This window comes from Accipiter gentilis, chromosome 31 (assembly GCF_929443795.1).
Source record: "Accipiter gentilis chromosome 31, bAccGen1.1, whole genome shotgun sequence".
Taxonomy (NCBI): Eukaryota; Metazoa; Chordata; class Aves; order Accipitriformes; family Accipitridae; genus Astur; species Astur gentilis.
The window spans coordinates 8,633,067-8,657,636 of NC_064910.1; the positions used below are offsets into that span (position 1 = coordinate 8,633,067).

The window sequence follows — 24,570 nt, forward strand, 5'->3', positions numbered from 1 at the left end:
CTTCTTTTCACATTTTTTTGATTTTACAATCTGTGGTTGCATATTCATGCCCTATTTATCCTGCTTTTTATCAAAAAGTAAGTAATCTCATAATTAAAAATAGTTTCATGTTCAGCATCAGTTGAAAAACATGTTGAAAAACTCACAGTGCCAAGAATGACTGTTCAAAAAGAGGTCCTTCCACAGCATACTGAAGGCAGACTCCTGAGCCACTGTGGAAAAGTTTTCTGCATGTCTGATTGTAGAGTTTCTGTTTGGGGAACAAACACAGACCTAGCTTCAAACATCAAGTTACCTGTAATCTCTACAGGAGCACAGCCTTAATTAAAAAATAGCTTGCCCAGTGCCTTACTTATCTGTGCAGTAATAGTACATAAGGAAAAAAGTACATAAAAAAAAATATCAGATTTTTAAGACAGAAATCTATTAAAACCAGTAAGTTAAAATAAAGGTATTAAAGATAAAGTGCAATAAATTAAAAGTGGAGAGTGCTGCGGAATGATTTCATATGTGTAGAAGGGCAGGTAGGATGTCCAGTATAAAAAGGTATATAAGTGTTTATTTCAGAATTTTCATATTTTGTTTTTTATTAATGCTGGGACATAGGTGTATATACATGTGTGTGTACATATATGCATATATATATATGTGTGTGTGTGTGTGTCAGTTATTTTCATTGCTGATGGTAGGTTTACTCTTTCTCCCAGGATTCTAAGTGGCTATTAAAGAACTTTTTGACCTCATTAAAAATATATGAGGGTGTTGCCTTAAAAGTAATGAACATCTTTTAAACAGACTAAGAAACAACTTTTAAATAGTTTAAAAAGCTAAGAATATTTTAACCTCCTTTGAACTCCCCTTTGAAATGCAGACTAGGATAATAGAAAAAATATTTTGCACTGTTAGAAGCATATGAAATAAGTATTTAAATTACCACAAAACTTCAGCTTAGTGATTTTTAAACCAGTGTTATAGGTTTGAAGTAATTTCTTGCTTGTTTCTTCTTTTTGTCACTTACAAGCAGGAATGACAAGCGTACACACACTGTGTCTTCTGTAACCAAACACGTTGAAGAGCTGAGTACTACTCTTAGCAGTAGGCCATGCTGTGCTTCAGAAGAGCCAGCACTGACACCACATCAGCAAATCTGGCAAACCACTGCTGACAGTCCAGCCCGAAGGAAGAAAGCATTATATGCAGGTAAGACTGAAATAAACTGTCATTGTTAGCAGAATTTATTCACTAACTTGAAAAGATTCTGTTAAAAATAGCAAAAAGCACCCCTCATTGTAGGAACAAATGAAGTTTTTGATGATTTAAATAATCATCTTTCTGAAATTCTAACTTATCTTCATTTTTAATTTTCATCTCTCTTGATCATTTGACCCAAACAGACAAACTATTGTCTGCTCATTTAAGCTTCATCACAGGCCCCGCAATGACGAATTAAACATTTTGATGGAATGTTTTGAAAGCTCTGTAAACAGTTTTTTAACAGTAGATATTAAACCCTTATCTCTTTTAATTCTAAATAAGTACATCATTGGCAAGAATGAATAGTTGATCTATGTTTCACTACTTACAGCATTACCTACACTAATATTTCTCCTTACTACACCTGTAACACTCTTTCTTTATGAAGTATCCTTTTTATGCAGTCTGAAACCAAGTTTACCCAGCTGATGTGAAAGAAAGCTTCATCCTTGGGAAAGTACAAAGTACAAATTAGTGCTGAAGTAATTCTGTGTTTGAGGTCTTGTGTAGGCAGTCCCTTAAAAATTGGGACTGGATACCAAAAAGGAACTAAAAAATTCTAGGCATGTATTTGAGCAGTAAGTTAGCTCTTCATTTCTTCCCCTTCCAACACCTACAGAGCAAACAAAGACGAGTCTGCTGCGAATCCTCAGCCATAGTGTGAAATCTAGGGAAGAAAGCCCAGAGGAAGGAACATCTCCTGAAAAAAAGAGTTTTTCTGTCAAAAAGAGCGTGAAATGTACAACCATTTTCAAAGACAAGTTGACAGAACAGGAAGATGTGGGTGAGGAAGATGGTAACTTTTCTCCTGCTGTATTTGTAACCAATGGCGCCTTGTTTGAGGCAAAACTGTGCAGACCTGGAGCACAAAGGACTGGAACGCAGGAGAGATGCAGAGAGCTGGACACACAGGAGGGTATTGTAACAAGGGCCTTACAGCTGCGGCCAGACTCCTGCCAATGCCCAAACTATTTGGTTTACAACAGCTTAGTTATGCCCACAGTATGCAACAGCTGTGATACAGCTATGCCTTAGACTGCTGAAGGAGTATCACCATTGCTTCTTATCAACAGAATGAATAGATCTTGTTATACAGTAATAGATTGTTGTTGTGATACAGTAATTTGTAGTTATGTTCAATGTTGAGGTTTAAGCTGAGAGTGGTGGTTCTAATTCTGTGGTACCAATGTACAAGGAGGTTGCATTTTATTTATATGCTTAGACCTGCAAAAAGCATGCTCTCTGGGACAGACACCTATGTAGAGACAAAAGTATTTTCAATACTTGGATATACATCCAGATGATTTTCATTTCTTTCAGTAATTCATGCAACTCTGAACTTAATGATAGGTCCTCTAAGATGTTCTAAAACCTCACATATGATACTTAAAGTTGTTTGACTTTTTACATTTCAGCATCTTATTTTTAGTTCTTTATATACTTGTTATACAGATTTTCATAGTGCTATACCTTAAATTGGCCAATCCTGACCATCTCATTAGTGATACTACTTGGTATTACATCTTGAACTGGGGAATAAAGTGGTTAATCTTTCATTTTGGGTCATAAGAAATAAAACATACAAGGTTTTTTTGTTTTGGTTTTTTTTTTAAATTAAATTATTCCCCACCTGTTTTATAAATTTCTTCATTGATTAATTAGGGCTCATGAGGCACTGTCACTATTGATCAAGCACCAAGAAACATAGGCAACATAATTCTCATTGATTAATTTAGCAACTGAAACAGACATTATTGTGTAGTCTCTATGACACTGCTAGTAGGCTCAAATAAAAAAATTATGCTATTCCATGTCAGCTTATTTGTGTATACTTCTGTGTGCACAAAAACTGAGAGATAATGAAATGCAAATGTTTTATCTTAGATCTGAAAATGCAGAAAGCTGTGAAAAGGACATCTAAACGGTATGTGTGTGCATACATAGATACATCACAAAACCCATATTTTGTATTTTTCTTCAGTGTTTCAAACTTCTCAAATGTATTTCTACCTTGTGCTCCATATTATAGTCTCTTTTTTCTAGTTCTCTAGATATGTCTTCAGCTCTTTGGTTAAAGACCCATGGCTTGGTTGCCAGGCGACTCACCATCATGGATGCCTTAGCTCCTACAACTGTCCCTCATGGTATCAAATACATCCCAGTTCTGGACAAGCATGTAGTTTCTAAAGCATTTGATGAGGTAAAACACACTGTTTCAAAGGAAACATAAAACATGGTACTATTTTCAAAAGGATTTTTTAATTCATTTCCATAAATGTCATAATTGCATTCTCTAGTATTCATTGTAGATGGTTGATGTGCACTAAATATATAATGCATATCTGAATGTTCATTCATGAATCAATAAGAAGATAAAACTGATAGTTAATAGTATTTCTTGCAGACTTAAGCTTAAGTTTTAGAGCTATATATTTTTCTTTCACAGTTACCAGTTGATGGCAGTGTGCAGCCATTGGGTGTTCAGCAATTTCTTGAGCACCACAGTCTCTGCTGATACATATTAATTCACTGGAGTATGTATTTTAGGTCCATAAAGTCATTTGGAAAACTGTGCATGTGCACAGTTTCTGGATTTGTGCATTCTCAAGGTTTACATGTGTTGGCTAAGACCTTTTGAAGGTATTGGAATTCAGGAATTAAAATTTAATTCTGATAGGTGTAGATAATTGTTAGATTGTGCAAAGATCACAATGAATTGTGTACCATGAAGCTCTAATTGCCATTCCACTTAAAGGAAATCCATTTTGTGGCAAGTTGCTCTAATTCTTCTTGTGTGATGCATCCTATGAAAGTCCTACAAATATGTTGCAGCTTGTTTTAATTAATAAAGACTGTTTCTTTAGGCAATATTCAAAGAAAAAGCTAAACAGCACCTGTTTAAATAAGGGGTGAGCAAGCATTCTGTAATAGGGTGTGATATAGAGCTAAGTAAAATATTTATAACAAATGTGCACATTTGTACATTTTAAAGTTTTCATGTTTGTTTTTTAAATTTAGGAATGGGAATTTTTGCTATAGCATGAAGACTGTGGAACCAAACCCAGATGCTCTGTTTTAGTAAAACCAAGTCAAAACTAAGATGTTTAAGGATTTTTTTGAAGTGTGAGATTTTTTTTTAATATGCAATCAAAAGATGGCTTTTTGTATCAAAAACATTAAAAAATGTATATTTTAACATTTCAGATGTAAAATAGCCATTTTTCAAAAAAACCCAGACATTCAATGATTACAAAGCTACAAAACCAGCTACTCTAAGTGAAATATCAAACAAAACACACTGTGATTTTCACATAATTCTTACATCTAATTTCTGAGCTGTCACTTCTTTTCCCATCTTCTTCCAAATACGCCTAATTGTAGAGCTCTTTCTTCCATGTTTCTAAATGAAGACCCCTTTGAATCCTTTTCAGACAATCCTGAGCTGCATTTGAACTGCTATTTGCAAAAACAGTACTCTGTAAAACAATGATCTTTGAAAATAGTCAAAACTGTGATTCAGCAAGTGCTATGTACAGGTAATTTTTAATGGCAGTTCATGGGAGCTTACGGTAGTCTAGTTCATGGCTGAATTTTGTTAAGTGTTCTTAGAATGAACAGCTGCTGTACGGAATCTGAACAGTGATCCATGGGCTTTCTTTAGATTCAGGGATATAAACACAAGATAATATATCATTTTTACCACTTTTTCATACCTGCTAATCCCCGTTAGTTGCATAGAGCCACTCAGTTTCCCAGGCAGTGGAGAATTATTGTTCTATGTGTAGAGGCATGGATTTTTCTGGCTCTGAAGCAGAGTATAAAAAGGAAAAGAAAGTTTGGGGCTGCACATGAGGTGGAATCAGTAGAATTTGTGAATGAAACCCATTCCCTGAAGCTTCATGCCAGCGTATCAAGGAAAAGCAGAAAATAGGTTCTGAGACTAGACATATAGCTTCAATAGGAGACATTAACAAATTGATTAAGAATCTTGATTATTCCACTACTTCAGAAGACTCCATTCAAGATAATAAATGTAAAGACATTTTTGCTTTCTTCCTTCTGAGATCTGTTTTCTTGGTATGGAATGTAGACATCCTTGTTTGCTTTTCTGGGGATAGTATAATATTTATTTTTGGCCTTTGCTAGCTGTTATGGTGAAGTAACTATGAGCAGTTTTCTCACCTTGGAGATGCAGCAAAAGGTTTCTAAGACAACTGTTCATTAACAAGAGGCTGACCTGTTGTTTTCAGTTCTATGTGACCTATCAGTTTCCTCTGAGTTATTTCAAAGAGGTTAATTCATTAAACTCCCCATAAGATTCATATCCAGAAAAAAAATGGCTTGGTGGCTTGTCTAAATTACACTATGGTAGTTCTGGAGCAAACCTTCCCTATAGAATCATGTGAATATCTGTTGCAGACTGTGGTATCTTAAGTACAGCTTTGCAAGTCATGGAGTTTTGACTGAATGCTTTGCTCAAAAGAATCAAGTTCAGATTCAGCCAAAAACCCCATCTTTTGTTGGTCTAAAATAAGAAAGATTTTTTCCTAGGGTTATTGTGCTTTGGTTTTGTCTTTAAAAATTTGAAAATCTGGTTTTGAAATAAAAAACATTTTGAAGCAAGTGAATTCTTTTGATATGAAAGTTTAAGTATTTAATTTAGAAAATGACAAAACATTTTGGCACTAAAAAAGCTTCCCTGTGGTTTCTTTCAGCTGAATCTGTCAAATTTCACTTGACTTCATGAGCAGTTTTCATTGCTCTCAAAGTATGCATAATATTTCAAGTTTACTATTTGCTAAGAACATATTCCATTCTGGTTTCATTATTCAATACTGGAATAATGTGTTTATGTTTGTCTGCCCCTCATATTCTATTGAAAGTGTTTTATAAACTGTATTAAATATTCATTTTTCAAATGATGCTGTTTGTATTTGGCGTTACTCTGGGAATTTGTAATGGAAAGTAGGAGAGGGCTTCTACATGGTGAAGCCCTGCTGAACTTTTATTAACTTGGTTTGAGTAACATAGCAGACAACAACCATGGCAGTATGGAGCTGGAAGAGGGGTACTCTCAGTTCCTTGCCTTTAAGATTTCAAACTTCACCTGGAAATGACAGCTAGATTTCATGGCTCACAGTTCTGGGCAGAGATTTACCTCATCTGTCTCAGGCAAGATACTTCACTGACATGTTCCCATTAACTTTAGCTTCTAAGTGATCTTAAGATTAATTTAGTATTAGGAGCTTTGATGTGGTCTGGTACTGAGGTGACACAGATTTATTAATCAGAGTAAAGATGTCCTCAGAAAAAGAGGGGAATATGAAGTCAGACTGCTGCTCCGGAAAAAATGGTCATAGAGCAGTGATCGTGAATCCAGCTAGGCTGTGTTGATTCAAACACAAATAAAACATCACTGAAAAATGTTCTCAATTAAAGAAGTCTTTTTATTGTTTTATTTTCTGATTGCTTGCCTTTTTCCTCCAACAGGGGTTTTAGTTTTATTTAAATTGAACCTCATCCATCTTTTTGTCATCTATATCCTGATCTCAGACAGGCACTTGGCAAGGCTTCCCACTCAACCATATGTGTTGAAGACAGTTTTGGGGATAGTAACACTCTCCATCTTCTCCATTTCTTTCTTGGATTTTTTTTCTGTTTATAATCATTATCAGGACATTGATAATAAAATAGCTTTTCTTGTAGAAACTGCTGAGTAATTTAAGAGCTGAAGAATGGTGGGACTTTGGACTGAGAAATGGGAAGGCACCTTTCCTCCTATCATCTTTTCCTACCCTTTTCTCTGCCTTTTGAAGATCTACTTTTAAGTGTATGACTTTCTATTTTATAATGAAGTTGACTTGCGTAGATGCTGTATTACAAGATTTGAAAGGTATTGAAGTTCCTGATTTTGACCAACCTAGTTAGGCTTCTAAACCTTCTTGTGGATAATTAAGACTAGTTTCAGTGAGCAGTATCTACCTTGTTCACTCTTTGGTGATCAGTGTGATGGTGAAAAATGTCTCTCTCCCTCTTTAGTACTCTAATTCCTTAGAAAATATGTTCCTTCAGAATAAAAGTATTAAATACACTTAAGTAAGTAACTATCACACCTGTATGCTAGAATTAGATGCTAATAAGTATAAGAGTGTTGTTTTAAGGCAATACAATCTGGAATATGGTCATGATCTAGACATGCTTGTCTCCCTTCTGACCTACCCTTCCATTATTAGAGTGAGTTGCTTGACAGTACTGATTTAGTTAGAATTAACTACTAGTTAGGAATCTTAATTTGCAACTTCTGCATAAAGGGATTGTATCATTTCAGAGGATTTTATTAACAAGCTGGAAACCATGTCTTAATTCTGACACTTCTTTGGGTGCTCAGATCTTTCTGCAGCCTTCCAGTGTACCTTCTGGCTGCTCTGATCCTTGGACATGGACTCATGGGCATTCAGTTATTCTGGTAGAGGAGAAGTTGTATGATAAATGAAGTCTTTGTCTTTTATTGTATAATAGATATTACCGTTGGCACATGTTAGCAACGACAAGAAGTGGATCACACTAATTAATCCTCAGGTGGTGAATCTTGATGCCTATAAAGAGAAGCTGGAACAAGCAATTAAATCCTATGAAAGGCAAGTCTTCTCATCAGAAATTTATCATGTTTGCAGTTTAAATTCAGATTTGTCTTATGTAGTGGGTATTTGCTCACACATTCTTTGCCCAATATTGGTAATTCTGCATGTTGACACACTTTAATCTGCCATCAACCTGTTGGAGAAATGTTTATTTTCTTAAAAAAAAGAAAAAAAAAAAAAACAGAATGAAAAAAACAGATAATAGGCAAGGAGATAATAAATAATATGTTGCTCATATTATGTTGGTTCAATGACAAAAAAAAAAAAAAAAAATCTTTTACTTTCTGGGAATAAACCTGAAAGACATCAGCCCTGGGGAGGAATCTCCCCTAAACATAACATGCTAGCCAGACTTTTAGATTCCTAAATCCATAGGCTGACATTTAAATTAGTGGCCTGCTTTTTGCTGCCAGCTGCCTAGCACCTAATTATGGATGCAAGAATGTAACTGAGGCATGTATAAGACACTGACAAATTTTTTTTTCTTTTGAGACATATGTGTTGTGCTTATTAATTAAATGTTCATAAAAGCACATCAGAAGTAAACAGGACAAGGACATTAGATCTCTAAGCTATTTCTTTCCTTGATCTAACTTCTGTGCATTTTTTTGGAGTAATGCAATTATTTGACTGCTAATATCATTCAGTACGCTTATGAGAGCTTTGTCTAGAATTGTTTTAATAAATAAGATATCTTTTTCAGGATGTATTCTACTAACATTTACAGATGTAATTATTTTATATGACCAAAAAACCCTTGTTGACCAGTGTTTAGGTTTTGGTTTTTGATGAATTCCACTGAGGCCCTTTAAGTTTTTTTTTCCCTCTGTAGTGCTATGATCACACCAGTTCTTCTTAAAGCATGTATATAGCTCTGTTTTTCATTCCCATTTCCTCTTTCTAAATGTATCCATCTTTTGTGGTAAAAATCAAGAATTCTAATTTCCAAATGCTGCTTGCTATGTCTAATATTAATGGAGTTCAGTGAATAAAAATCCATTGTTTTTGTGTGCTCTGTCACTGAGACAATACTATTATTATCAGGTTGATAAAGAACTCATAGAAATCTGGATTTGTCACTCATTTTGATAGAAGGTTCAAGTGGTGTATTTTTGATGGTGACTTCTGAAAAAAGTTCAAGTTTTTCATTGCCGTGCCATACTATTGAATATTTTACTTTTATTGACTTCAATTTGAGGGAAAGAAAAGTGTTTTCTTGTTAAACTCTGATGATCTTCTACTGACAGCATTTTCGCAGTCTACTTAAAACTTTGGTGAATGGAAGTGCTGTTTTTTATGTTTACCCATGGAGTTCAATGAATCAGTGAATTTACAATAGTAGGATTGAGTTTCCTACTTCTGTGAAAAAGATGTATAGAAGAGAAATCTGCCTAAAGATCCTTAAAATTGACAATGCAAAAAAAAAAAGAGTTCTCATTGCTTTTCCTCTACATGTGAAACAGCAACCCAGTCAAATTTATTTTGCTCTAAATTTCACAGTACTTTTCCAGTAATTGAATTTGCAAAGGCTGCCGTTCAGCTTTGTGAATAGTGATTGGTCACAAATTTATTCTGACATCTATGGATGAGACAATACATCAGGGCATGAATGTTTCAAGAACAGAAGCAAGCATGGCAATATCTTCCCCATATGTAGATTGACCTTAGCATCAGATTTAGACAGGAAAAAAGTGGCGAGGGCAGAATTTTTTTGCTCTGACAAAGAGAATATCCAGTATCAAAGGAGAAAAATGTTGGAAGCTTCAAAATGTGTATGATCTTGTATAGCCAGAAGCTTTTACAAATGAGTTAGTTGTGAGTGTGCACATTTAAAAGTATGAAAGTGAAGCATACTGAAACTGCAGATTGTGAATGAATTAAGTGATTTACATTCTAAAAATGCTGGGGTAGTAGATAAAATGAATCATCATAAAATTAATATTCAAAATCTGGTGATAATGAGCTTTTTTATACAAGCACCAGTAGATCTGTCAAGACTGTTAAAAGTCTAATGGTTACAGTTTTTCCTAACAATGAATTTGTTCTTGTATTTCCAAAGGAAGTTTGGAAATTTTTCTAGAATTACAGCAATTAGGATCACCAGTAAAGGTTTATTTCTATAGTATGAAATGAGGTAATTGAGTGATGGCTTAATTGTTTGAGATGTTAATAGAGAAAACTGTAAGTTAGATGACCTAATAAGACTTTATAATTTATGTCTAAAAAGCAGAAGCAGAAAGTTTAGGGGTGCTTTTACAAGATCTCAGAACTGCATTGCTTTGGGATAATCACTTCTGTTTTCCTGTCAGTAGTTTTTCTTCACAGCCAGAGTTTAATGAAGTAGAAATCTGAATGGCACAACTGAGGGTTTATCGTAGCATGAAAAAAAAAAAAGCAGCATTGCTCTCCAGTCTTCAGGCTACAGTTTGCTGAAACTGTTTAATTGGAGGAACTGTGCTTAGCTTAACTGGCATTTAATCAGTTTCATTATTTGATTTAGCTTGCTGGTGCTGAAGAGGACCACCTATAGAAAATCCTGGCAGGAAACAGCAGTGATTGCCATTAATCCTTCTATGACCCTGAAATAGTCATGCTGCTGCTTGGTGGAAGATGCTGTTTTCCCATCTTCTCTTGCAGTTGATAATTTCATAGCTGAATGATAAGGATACAATTTGATGATACAGTGCTCTTGGAATACAAATCAGTGCAGATATCTTAAGAAACTGTGTTTATTTGCTAGATTTGAGATGATCAGATGCACAAGGAACTGCATTCCCTCAAAAACTGCTTTGCTTTCTTAATAGGCACCTAAACCTAGTTATTTGGAGAGCACTATCTCAGGAGGAAAGAGACAAGTAAGCTATTACCTTTTGGTTTTCTAACTTATCTCTGAAAGGCTGGTCATAAATATTTGATACTTTTTAATTGCTATTTCTGTAACCAGCCTTACTTTCAAAAATGTGTATGTGATATGGAGTAATATTAAATTCTGGACCTCCTTCTTGCAGTGCTGATTATTTTTAAAGGAAAGGGCTTGCATTCCATTTGAATGGTGCTGGTCTGTTCTTAACGAGTGTCAAGTGGCAGGGCCTTGGGAGGGCAGCATGTCATTGCCTTTGGCATCAAGGTAAATCTCTCTTCCAGTAAAGACCACTTCAGTAGCTGGTTTGTAAAGGTATAATAAGCAACTTTACAGCATGTGCTGGAACTGTATATCACATTGCAAGTTTGTACTACTTTAACTAGCTTATTTCTGTATATTGATTTAGAAAACTAGTGACTGTATAAACAAGACTGGGGTCAGTGAAGTTAGCATCTGTTTACTTCAGAGAATAAAGTAAAGATAAATTAATGAAAACTGAATGGGCATGAAATACTTCTAGGCAGAAAAATGGGAATTAAAACTAGAATGCTTTTAAGAAGACTTAAGCTAGCGAGCAAAAAATACACAGTTCTGTCATCAGTAAGAACTAAAAGCCCATTCTGGTGCAGAGAGGAAGTAAAGGCTGTTGAACAGAAGAACAGCATATAAATAAAAAAAAGGAAATAGATGTCTGTTTGTAGACAACAAGTTGTAGAGCATAGAAATTTGACAGAGTGGTATCCAAAGTATTTTATTGTTGGTTATGTATGGCCAATTATGTATATAAGGAAAAAAAGTCCTAGCAATTGTACAGTCTGTTGCTAGAGGAGCATATTAAAATTGTTAATATTGGTGCATATAAATTGAAATATTTTATCTATTTCTCTTCTAAATTTACAATTTGAATCATCATGTTCATGTATTACAAAAAGATGACAACATACTTTTAAAATAAGTAACCTGGAACGAGAGAGTAATAAACAAAGTCTACTAACATAGTCACAGGAGTCCTGAAATAATTGGTTGAGGAGCTTTCTGGTTCCCTAGTATGTATTATCTCAGGTACCAGAAATTCAAATTTACTAGAGAAGTGGTAATATTGTGCTTGTGTTCAAAATGGTTGAGAGATCGAACTCAGGAGGTAAGTTAGCTTGACATTGATTATAAATTAGTAATGGATTCAAGTAATAGAGAACAAAATCTAGGTAAATATACTGCTCAGGTTAATTTCAATACAAAGCAGTTCCTAGAGGAGTAGAGAGATAAGCAGTGACAAAAAGTAGGGCAATGTGGTAGGCATCAAATCGGTTGTATGTATTGGTAAGACAGACAAGTATTCTCCCCAGTTCTAGGTTTCATGTTTTTTTAAATGTTGGCAAAACTGTAAAGAACAGCTACTTTTTCAGTACTTAAAAGAAGTATGTTACTTCCAATTGGAGTTGTAAAGAATTCTACCTGTTCTGGATTTTGGAGGGTTCAGTTTCTTTGGTTTTTATCAATAAGATGACTGTATCTAATTCACCTTTTGGTTTATAAGTACCTTCAGTGTGTAGTTTCAAACTGGCTCTTTAGTGGACATTGACATAATCTGAGCCACGGATAGAAGCAAACTCCTGATCACTGAGTGAAATTGAGCAGCACAGGACTGACAGGAATAAACAGCAGGAGATTATCTCTTTTTTATGTGATCAGTCAAGACTGATGTGGCAAATCAGGACTTAGTAGGTGTCTGGTGCCATTTTAGATTGTCTAGATGCTTGCCACTTCATCCTATCTGCTGCTCTAGAAGGGCCAGGGATTTCCATACTTTCTAACTCATATCTGCAAGTTCTTTACTGATGCCTCACATATTCTAGAACATATAAAATGGCACCAGACATCTATGCTCAGCCACTTGAATTGCTCTGTAGATGTTTTTCTATGAGATATGGTTAAGCCAGATGTGATTGTTTGACTAAACAATAGCAGCTGGATGAAACACAAGAACTTTATGCTTTGTGATTCTATTTGTAAAGTACTGCCAAAATTAAATTTTTTCCTACTTGTGATTACTAATTTTTTTAAAATTTTTTTTTTTTTTTTTTTAGATTTAAAAAGGATGGGCCAGTCCAATATATGCAGCATAGAGAAGCTTTGCTGGAGGCTTTAGAGAATTTGGGGTGGCCAATTTCCTATGAAGATGTAATATTGTTAGAAGATGAAATACTGGCAGCATTAACATATATACAACAAGCCTCTGATCTTCAGGAAGCTGTCAAAAAGGAAACCAAAAAAAGCTCAGAATCACACATAAGGAACAATAAAAAGGTAATAGGTTGGAAGGGATTCCCCCCCCCGATATTCCTCTTCAGTATGTGCTTCTGGAATAATTTTGTTCCATGATTAGAGCTGATAAAGTAGTCATTTAGCATGATGCTATATAAATGGATAGAGAAAAGAAGGTAGTTAAAAAGGGAGCAATCTTTCCATGACTTTTTTGAAGTACCAGGGAAGCAGAAGTTCTGAAGCTGACAGTGTCACAGAAATCGAGCCTCTTAGAAACAAATCTGAGCAAAGTATCTTTATCTCCTCTGCAAAGACAGCAGAGATATATATGAAAGAAGGATATATTAAAGGCAATTATGATATAAGATTTGTGGTTGGGTTAATATCTGATAAACAGGACTAAAAGATCTTGTAATGTTGGAGTAATTCACTGTAATCTTCCATGGCATCTTTCTTGTAAGCAAAAAGATGGAGAGAACAGGTGGCATTTAACTTCATATTCAGACACTAAAATTTAGCTGTCCATAAAATGTAGGCATACATGAACTGATAGCTAATCTCACAGTGTTGTGAATGGAGTCAGTGGCATATGGAGCTCATCCTGAAGTGAACACCTACTTTTGGTGGGCCAGAGTGCTCTCTCCACTCCCTTAATACAGTAGCAGAAAGTAGTCTAGCTACTCTGAAACTGAAGTTTGTGACTTTTGATCGATATATATATATATATGTCCCCCAGATGAACCTCTGATTTTATTTGGAACACTATTGAGAGGGTTAATGAAATGCATATGGAAATATATGAAGCAATAAGTACAAAAATAAGGCTAGTGAGTTATATTAGGCTGCCCTATTGGAAGAGAGAATATGTTTTTTCAGTTTAGCTCTTTCTGTGGTCAGAAAACATATCTTAGGTTACAATGTTGTATTCTTCTATGATTATTTTCACTCTTTCAGAACATTCTTGAAAATGAATTGATTCTACCTTAATGGTTTTACCTTCAACATATGAGTATGAATTCTCAGGGAAATGAAAAACAGACTTCTATGTTTTAAAAAGTGATTTAATCTTCCCCAGTGGAAAGATTTCTGTATACACTATTGATTCTTTGAAATTCAAAGTACTTACCTCTGAAAAAACCAAACAATTTCTCTTATTCAGTTTCAAGTTTTTCCATCTAAAAGCTTCATCAAACAGTGCTTCACTGGGAGTGCTGCTGCCTCTGTAGTACTGCTGTTTAGGTAGGGTAGTACTATGATAATATTAAAATAAGCTCTCTGGGAAATTAATAAGAAAGAAAATCTATTCTCAAACCTCTATGTTCTAATAGAGGATAAGCACAATAGAGAATTAATCATAAAGCTCATATATTAATATATTCCTTTTCCTGTTCATTGTTTTATATCATTGAGTGAGGGAAACTGCTCTTTAACTGAACTTGAAGGTGGAGTTGGCCTAGTTGCAGGGAATGCTGAGGAAAGTCCTAGGCTTTGTATTATGTAGGAAGCATAGTCAAGTGATCATAGTAGTTCTTTTTTGCCCTGATATATGCATGTATATGTATATAAATATGTATATATATGCACACATACATACATCAATTTGAAGAGGTAAGCTAAGTGAAACTCGAATGAGCACAGTTCAAACATATACTGTGGGTTCTCAGCTATGAATGGGAATGTACAATTGGAATTTACAACTGTAAATTATGCCAGGTATCCATATTCTCTGCTTACCAGAGTATACCAAAAATCTTTCCATACTATGACATAAGTTATAAAAAATTATTTGCATTAAATGGAATAGAATGTATTATGATAGCATAGACCATGTATGAAATTAAGTCATTATGGAAAGGATCACATTCAGGTTTCTGTAGGTTTTAAGATTTTTTTTTCATTAAGACTGTACTTTTGAAACCATTTTAATGTCTTCAAAAAGCAGATGATCTTGATTCATTTTACATTACTCTGAAAATATTACATTGCTACTACAGCGATTTTGATTATTGATTTTACCTCTGCCATATAATGCCCCAATACAAGAGCAGCAGAAACTTGGTCATGTTTCATTTGCTGACTGTATTTTTACTGTTGCCTTGAAACAACCAATGTGTGCTCTCAGACATGATGTGATTAACATTGTGCAATCACTTATCCTGAGTCAACCTGCTTTAGGAGCCTAATCAGAGCACCATGTTCAGTAATTGCTAATCTGCAACTGAAAGGCTTTAAGAGTGAGAGACAGAAACGTAGATGTAATTACAGTTCTCTTTAGGTGGTGAAAAAAACAGTGAAAAAAACCAGAAAAAAATGGGGAGCCTTTTGAAAATGCTGTCAGGGATTTTTCCAACTGTGATGTCTGTCTACAAAATGGGTGTAAAAAAATAAACTGCCAGCTGAAATACATTACAGCAAGGAAATAGTTGATATGGCACTAAATGAAAATTGTCATTGTGAGATGGTAGAAAAATCACAATTATCCTGGAGGTTTACTCAACAAAGCAGACTTTTAAATTTCCTGCTATTTTTTTTTTCCTCTAAATTCAAAATAAAACCCCTTAGTTTCTAGCATTTAAGGGTTCATAATTACCTACACAACCTCTTAAAAGAATTAGTAATCCTTTTTGGATGTCCTTGCTATGAGAGCTTTCCGTTTAAGCCCACAACTGAATTAATGGTCTGGTTATCCTCCCTCTGTTCTCTGACCTTCTCTGGGAGTTGTGCTCAGGCTGCTATGTTTGCACTTATCTGTGAAAGGTAGGGTATGCCAGTGCCTTATTGGAGGAGGATGAAGTAGACAACCATCTGCACAGGGCCATGAGATGACCGAAGACATATAGTGACGCAAGAAGTAAATGCTTTGGGAAATGAGCAAATACATTTTGTTTTTATCAGGCAAAATATAAAACACTGAACGTTGATGATTACCTAATTGGAGGGCTAGTTGTAGACTGTATTTTACTCATTTTACTCAGTTCCTTTTGCTGTACAGATTAAAGCATGGCTTGACAAAAATCTTTCTCTTCAGGCTGGCACTCAGCTTTCATCTAAAGATATTAAAAATGAGGAATGTACCATTTACTTTTTTTTTTTTTCCTAATAAGTAACTGCTTTGACTTAAAATATGGTATCTGTTTTCTATTTTGAACTTGTCAGGCATAACAGTCAGCCATCATTTCTTATGATTTTTTTTTTTTTTCCTCACTGAATTTTAAAGCTGTTTGCAATATGATGTCACCTAGTAAAAGGAATTGTTCAGGGTCCCCTACCCACTTCTCATTAGACAACCTCAGGTCTACTGGGATCATGATGTTACTGTTCTCCAAGCATGATAGCTTCCAGGACAGTTTTGTGCATTCTGTTAATGGCCGTAACATTTTCATGTAAAGTATTTTTTTCCCCACTGTTATAATCAGGACTTTAATAGTGATGGAGAACATTTCCTCTCATACTAAATATTTCTGTTTCTGCATATGAATGGACTTCCGATTCTGCAGAGAAATAAAGCTGCATTCATTGCTAAGGATTAACTCTCATTAAGAATATACTATTAAAAGTACTGTGTTTCCCCTTAGGATAAGCTCGAACGTGCAAGGCTTACGCTTGTTTGTAACCCTACTGAATGGTCACTATGTGATTAAAAATAACTTAAAATAGTTAATAGGCATAATGTGTTTTGTAAAGCATGTTTATTTGGGTGGAAAGGGACCTCTAGTGACTCACTGAGTCTGTTCTTTCTGAAAAATATGTTTCATAGACAATTGATTTAATTATTCCTAACAAAATATTTATAGCTGAGACTTGACTCTTTACAAAAATGGAAATTCTGGATCTCACTTGGCAGTTTCTTCTATTTCCTGTTGTCCTATTTCTTACACTCCTCATTCTTCCTCACTGTTTAAGGATTACTAATTGTTGTCTGTTGATACCTTTTTTTGCATTCATGTTTCCTAAACAACTTGGCCTGTTTAGGCCCCTGCCTTTGTTCTTGTATCTCTTTAGGGACACAAGGGAAAACAAGCATCCCAAATAGTGCAACAAGAAAAAAGTTATAACTACCTAGAAATGTCAATTTTTCCATTGTCATCAGTGAAGTAACCTGCTGGACAGACAGCATGTAGCTACAAAAAGTTAGGTTCTTTCATAAAAATGGACTGTGGTCTACACACAATGGGCTTGTTGCCACTGACAGCCTGGGAAAAGCAGTGGCTGCTTGGCTCTAGAGGTGTCAGGATTGTGAAAAGCCAAAGTTAGAGCCAAGATACATGGAGATCTGTGGATAGTCTTCCTATCCATTCTCAGTTATAGTAGGAAAGTGCAAAAACTAATCTCTTTGAAAGGGAATTTAAAAATGTAGCAGGTATTGGCAGAGGTAAACAAACTCTCCTTCACCTCATGGTTTAATGCTTTGCCTTCAGTGGAAGCAGAGCTAAACAGGGTGAAAATCCCTGAGAATCAGATGGGGCTCTTTTGTAATAAAAATACTGGAGAATGATAGCCCAGAAATGGGCACTCTGACACTGTCTGGGTCAAGTGCGCTGAACACCTAAATGCTGTGTGAGATGAAGGACAGATGGATTTGAATTTAGTATTTCTGAGCCACCTGAATTTTGCAGGACTCGGCGTCCTCATTGTGGATGCCTGTGCAATCTTTAGTATTTGGATTGATGCGAGTGCTGGAAGTTGCCCAAGTTATTAGTCAAGCATTACAAATTAGCTGATAATAAATATTCAGCAGCAGCTGTCCCTTTGGAGCCTGAGGAATTAAGTAAATGGTTTACCCAAATACCTTTTTGTGTCTGTGGAGCTGGAAGTCTTTGCACCCAAATCAGCCTTTGTTAGGTTGTACTTCAAGCAGTCAGTTGAGTGCTGTAAAGAGCCTCTGATTTAGACTGAGTTTGAAAAACAGAACTGTTGATATAATTTATATTCTGTAGCAGTAAAGAATAAACTAGAAAAACACCACATTTCTCCTCTTTGAAATATCTCTTTGCCTTTTTGTGTGTATGTTTTGCTTATTTTTAGGACTTTTTTTGGGGGGGGGATTGTTTGTGATTTTTGTATGGGAGATTGGAAAAAAGAGTTTGTGATCGTTACAGTGAAACTGAGAACAAACAATTTAGTCAAAGTTATTCCCAGCTTTTCTGTCATTATTGACTGTTACGGAAAATCAAGTATCAAAATCAAATATATCTTTTTAGGAAGAAAAATTTAATCAGGCAAGGAAGCAGGTCGTACACACCCTAGCAAGCAGAGGTTTTAGAAGCTTGTGAGTTACGGTTGTTTTTCAGAACAGTGTGTAGGTCTGTGGAAAAGTTTGAGATTTCAAGCTTGTGGTTTTATGATTCAAAGGAACTGTATAAGTGATGGATACTTGCAAATTGTTTACTAGCTAGGCTAATAAATATGTGTTTTAAAAATTAATGGGGAAGCTGAATTATTTAACTTTGCACTTGCTTACAATTTGTATTTAGAAACATTATTGTGAGCAGTATGGACAAAATAATAGAGTTTTTCAAGAATTAATTTGCGATTGTTGTAGTAAATATAAATTACAGTGTTATTCTTGAGGATTATTAAAATGTACTTATAAAAATACTGGGATTAGGAACTTTTCAATATTAGAAAGAAAATATTCTTATATCATCAGTTTTCTTAATTTTCTCAGGAAAGCAAAATGTAAAGTGTTCTTTCACATTCTGACATATCTACATAATACTCTGATCGTCTCAAAACTTCCTGTAAGAGATGTGCCCTAAATGGGAAGAAATTTTTTCTTCTAGAAGAAAAAGGGATTCAAGAACATGATTTACTTTAAAGGCAAATAACACTGAGACTCCATAAAATGTTAATGTGAGATATAAAAGGCTTTAAGGTAAAGGAATATGGTGACTATAAATTCAAGTATGCACAAACTTGGAAAGCCTGACAGTATATTTTTACATAGACCCCTTGAGATTTGTGAGTCTTTGACTATTTTTCATATACTGTGTTTACCAGAGCCCCCTGCCTCAGTTGTTGTGTGAGATCCATTGTGTTTTTTGCATTCGTCATTCAGTTACTCCTAATTGCAGTCACCGACTTCCAACTAGGAGTTGACTCAGCCCACAGACAGAGAGCCCCACTGGTGTTTCTATTTTCACCATCCCGGTACGTGGTCCCCCAGGCTTATTTATGAGCAATTCAGCAGTAAGCTCCAGTGTCCTCTGTGGCTGTGGAACATTGCAGGAGCTGTAGTCTGGGGAGCTACCCCCCAAAGAGGAGAACTAGTGTATGAAGAACCCAAACTAGCAGGGCAGAATGATGGACGGTGGCAGCTCTGGAAAATGTAGTATAGTATTTTGCTAAGCTGGAATGTTTTAAAACTGATGAAAAATTTAATTTTTATTTTATAGTTTGGAAATAAACTTTTTTTACCAGACACTGCAAGATTTTTTAAAATTTTTTTTTATTCTATATTTGATTATTTATTTTTTTTAAAATCAGTCATTCCATACAGTGAGGTACTTTTAATGAAAGTAAGATTATTGTGAACACTCACATATCTGGACAAAATGAATGTGTATAGCAGATTCAATTATTCTGCAAAACCAGTTGATTTTCCCTTACCTCATGCTTGAATATGAATTGTACAACTTTGTAACATTTTTTTCTAGGAAAATGGCAGCCAGAGCCATAATTCATCAAAGTAAATTTCTGCCTGAGCACTCAAAAATATAGGTATTGTTATGACCATGTAAAACAGGATTTTATAGTGAAAACTCCTAGATGATCTTATCCATGAGTACTTTCTGTAACATTGCTTCCTTTGTTTATAACTATTTTGAATGTTTAAAATAATTCCAGTTTACTGTGAATTATCTGCAGAGGTCATAACATTACATTGCCTAAAAATTTAATTAATTACAAAGGATAGATTGAGGCTGACAGGCTTAGCTGTTGTGGAAAAAATAATTGTATCAAATTACAGAGACTTGAAGAAGAAACTGTGAAGTCAAAGTCCAAGAAAAAACAAAAAGGCCAAGTATTTTTGACTCACAAAAGCCAAAAGGTGATTGCAAGATCTGACGTCACAGGATTTTATTATCCAGGTATAACCACATTTTAAATATTTTTTAGAGTTTCTTAATGCTGATAAAACATTAGTTTTGGTCAAAATTAGCTACTTCTATCTTAATCAGATTAAATATTACATCTGCATACTCATGAAAAATGAATATGTATCTTGTGTGTGCACATATATACATTTATAAAAAGACATACATTTTGTAAAGTTAGAAAGCAATGATACATTTATATAAGAAGAGTATGGAAGGAATTCCTATTAAGTACTAAGTATCCAAGAGTATCAACTTATCTCTCTTTGATGTCTCCCTTGAATGTTGCTGTTGAGTGTTTGGCAAAAGCGAAGCTTCTCTGTGTGTTCAAAGAATTCACTAAATGTTTCTGCCTTTTTGTTGAGTTTTGAGCCAGAATGATTAGTAGGTAAAATTGTGTTCTGTTATTGCATAAAAAATAGTGTGTGTGTGTGTTTATCTTTGTGTTACCATTACTTGGTTTTTTTAATTGCTTTTTTTAAACTGTGGTAATAGTTTCATTATGTCAACAATCATCCACCTGATGAGCTTACAGATTTCAGACCTGGGCTTGAAAATTATTCTTTATTTTATTTTTATGGCATTATTAAGAATCGTTACTAAACCTGTATGGTTTTTTAGGTACAAATTTCTCTATTGCCCTAGCACAGCTTACCCTAGCTAAATGAAAATGAAGAATGTATAGTATAGACATGTTTGATGTCAATGATGTGTGACAGCCTATAGGATTTTAAAAAAATTTCCACAAGGGGTAAAAGACAAATAATTTGAATATTTTATTGTGTTGTTTTTCAGGAACTGTGATAAAGAGTATCAGTTCTACCTGTGCACTTGTTGACTTCAGCAATGGGGAGATCTGGACTGTACCTGTGAAGTTCACTATACCTGTGGGAGGTGCTATGCCATGCCCACATCTACAGGTGAAAAACTGTATTTTTTTAATGACAGCAAATATGTGTTCTTAATTTTGTTCATTTGGTCACACATAGAATAAAGGACAGGGGTTTTTTTAATCTTTAAAATACATCTATTTATTTCAAAGAAGAGTTTTTAGTTACAGTAATATCATGCTATTTTCAACATGCTATTTTTCATTTGTTTGGAGCTCATTTTCTTTGCAGTCCTATTCCTTTGATTATTAGCATTCTTTTTTCTTTTCTTTATAAAACATGAATATTTGCCCACCTATGGAAGAAAGGTGAGCTATTTACCAGCAGACTGTTTCCTAGCACATAGATTATGAATCAAGGAGAGCCTTTTATACACAATGTGATGTACAGCAGGTTATAACCATTTGTTTTTCACAGCATGTTTTAAATCCAGCAGATAACCTTTTACTAAGGCAAATAACAGTAATGGAGAAAAAAATTCTTATTACATTTCTGGTTTTATTTAAAACTTTTCAGCTGACTGTCTGCAATCAGTTTTTTTTCCAGGTGATTCTTATTTTACACGAGAGGGATGATGGCTACAGAAAGGATACAGAATGGATACAGCTGTTTTGAATACAAGAAGCATTTTTTATAACTGCTTTGTTACACTTAAAACTAGACACATGACTTTTTTTCTGTTTAAAATGAAGGCAAATCCTGATCTGGTAGATCCTGGTATTCTGTAAGGGGAACATCCAACTCTAGAGAAGATCTGTGGAATTTGATAGAAAGTTCCGACTTCTGTGTTAATTTTTAAAATTGTTTTGTGTAAGTCAGTTACATATGGAATTCTCTTAAGTTTTCCAAGTTTGCTTTAAAAGCTCATTAAAAACATATAATTTTGAGCAAAGTCCATGGGAATGAACAGTTGTAAGAGTATCCTAATTCAGTTTGACTTGCTAGTTGAGCCCTGGTACATTTAGTAGGGCTCTGTCCTTTATTTTTGCTTTGTGTCCTCTCCCTGATTCAGTGGAAATTGTGAGTGATTGGTACATGCAAGGGCCAATTTGTTCTTCTTTTCTTTTAAAGATCCATGTTAAAGCATGGGAATGTGTTAGAATGATGATTAATGTAAAAATATCTTAGTATTTACCTTTTATGTCTTGTAAAACTCACAAGTTACATGGTTCTTGCAAACCATTGCTTTCCTGATGTGCAGGTTGGAGACTATGTGTTTGCCAGGACTGGGATACAGATAGGAAATGAATATTATGTCCCTGCCATTGTCATAGCAACACCAAAGAGGGAGGAAACAGGTGACAAACTCTACACAGTTCTGATGTTCAACAACAGGAAGGTAAGTAAACCTAGAAGATGATACCAATTTGGCAACGGTATTACCATTGTTCTATTTTTGATGAGGCAGATAGATACAATTTTCCAGGCTAATGAGCTCACTGTCCCAATCCCTGTCTCCAGCTAACCAAAACAAATCAGATTTCAGGGCTCAGTGAAGAGCTTATATAATAGACATGAACCAAGAAATTCTGTAGGATAATTTATTCTTTTATCATATTCTCTTCTTTCCTCTATAATCCATTTGGTGGCTTTCACAAGCTCCATGCTGCTAAAATGAGAAACATAGGGAGTTTTATCACAGTCAGTATAGTCTTCAATCCATTTCATTATGTATGTTTGTTTGTTTGTTTGTAAGCCATTATGATAATTTTACTGCATTTTTCATACTGCATATTAAGAAAACGTACTTTGCACTTGAAACTTTTATCTTCATTATTTAGAGGCTGATTACAGTTACATTAAAACAGTTGACTTTTTAGACATATGTATCTTCCTTGTTTCTGAGATTTAGGTTTCAATTAGATGAATCTTGATTGTGTTATTGCAGGAACACTGTGTAAGAAGTGGACTTATTAAAATCAGCCAAACAAAGTATGCCTTTTCCTGTCAGTACATAAAAATGGTGCAGATGGTGGATTATATGACGTGAGTATGCTTGAACCTAAAAATATAAAAGTTATTTTACGTGAATCTTACATGTTGCATTTTGGGTTCAACTATGCTGTCCGATTTCCATATGTAGTACTCTAACTGCAGTTGTTGTGAACTGGCTTGCTTTATACATGCAACCAAGTGATTTCACCCACAAGCATGTCAGTCAAGAGCGTAAACTGTCCTACCATTTTATTATCTGGCAATTTATTGCCCTATTTTCATTTTGGAAACATTGGTGGTATGTGGTGGTTTGAAGCTTAGCCCCGGGAAGCTGTTAGAGGATTGCTGAAAGGTGGGATGGAGTTTCTGTTTGTTGTAGACCCTATTTTTCCTTTAAGATATTTGTTGTGATATAAAGCCATGCATAAAATTGCAAGTTGTTTCTAAGATACTGAACCTTCTGCTGGGCTTAAATCTGGGGAATGATGGGGAGAGAGCATGTAGGATGAATATGAACCCCTACTTAAGTTCTGCAGAACTTATGTACAGCAGGGGTAACATTTTTCTGGTGTGAAGTGTGCGCTGAACGTGCAGTGGCTCCAAATGATTGTGGATTACTTTTTCATCTTGTATTAAGTTCTAGTTTAATACATTTGAAATAGCACTGGATTGTGATAACCTTCAGAGCACCGACAATCTCTGACAGCTAGCAACAACAGATCTTAAGAAGTAGAATAATATCAGAACAATCTTCTAGGGATATTTCTTCAGAATAGATTCCCACCCTCCAGCAATTTGTGATTTAAGGATTTTCTGAAGCAGAATTGGAGTCTCTGTATTAAACAGCCTTGATGGATTTTTCTTCCATCAATTCATGCAGTTACTTTTCTGAACCCATGTAAACCTTTATCATCCATAGCCTCTTCCCAGAAGGAGCTGCACAGTTTCACATTTTATGAGAGAAAACATATACTTCTGTTTTGACTCTTCCATCTGCCTTGACATCCCATCGGGATTCTAGACTGAATGGTTTCCTCTTCCATGTATGTCAATGTAGTATGGGCACTGCTGTCAAACACGTGTATAATCTCCGTCATGGCAAATTTCTCCCCAAGAGGTTGCATGCACAGGACAAATCCCACCTTTGAAGGCAATTTTAGAAGTTCGTCATTTCTACTGAAGTGTTCTAATATGATGATCAGTGTTAAAGATTATATCTAAAAATGATGGATGAGGGTACCAGTTGTGGGCTGATCTATAGATTCCCTGAGAATGATGGAATGAAAAAGCAACACTGATGCAAGCCCTGTTTCCCAGACATTTTCTAATAGTGATTCCAGCGCAGTTTGAAACTCTCTTTTTTTGCCAGCTTGCAGCCACAGTACATACATAAACAAATGAATACCCCCACTTTACTGAGCAGAATTCCAAATCTGGAAAAACATCAATGCTTTTTTCAAGGCCAGATCACCTACATCATGGTAGCCTCTTCTCATCAAAAAGTAAACCTGAGGACATGGTTTCCTACTTAATGCATACTACCAGTTGAAAAGAGGCAGGTATATAACTGAGCCGAGTTCCAGCAAAATCAGTGGCACTCTTTCCCTTCCACTGATTTGGATTAT

The 24,570-nt window shown here is 35.0% G+C and overlaps 1 protein-coding gene across 1 annotated transcript in view; it reads left to right on the forward strand.

Annotated features, from left to right (window-relative positions):
* Positions 1–24,570, forward strand: part of VWA3B (von Willebrand factor A domain containing 3B) — a 65,803-nt gene that overhangs the window by 37,548 nt on the left and 3,685 nt on the right. The window contains exons 16-26 of the mRNA XM_049834548.1: positions 1,025–1,200; positions 1,874–2,038; positions 3,139–3,178; positions 3,298–3,454; positions 7,774–7,892; positions 10,700–10,750; positions 12,846–13,065; positions 19,994–20,114; positions 20,916–21,040; positions 22,212–22,349; positions 22,899–22,996. Of these exons, the coding sequence (XP_049690505.1) occupies positions 1,025–1,200; positions 1,874–2,038; positions 3,139–3,178; positions 3,298–3,454; positions 7,774–7,892; positions 10,700–10,750; positions 12,846–13,065; positions 19,994–20,114; positions 20,916–21,040; positions 22,212–22,349; positions 22,899–22,996 (1,410 nt within the window). The remainder of the gene's footprint in view (positions 1–1,024; positions 1,201–1,873; positions 2,039–3,138; positions 3,179–3,297; positions 3,455–7,773; positions 7,893–10,699; positions 10,751–12,845; positions 13,066–19,993; positions 20,115–20,915; positions 21,041–22,211; positions 22,350–22,898; positions 22,997–24,570) is intronic.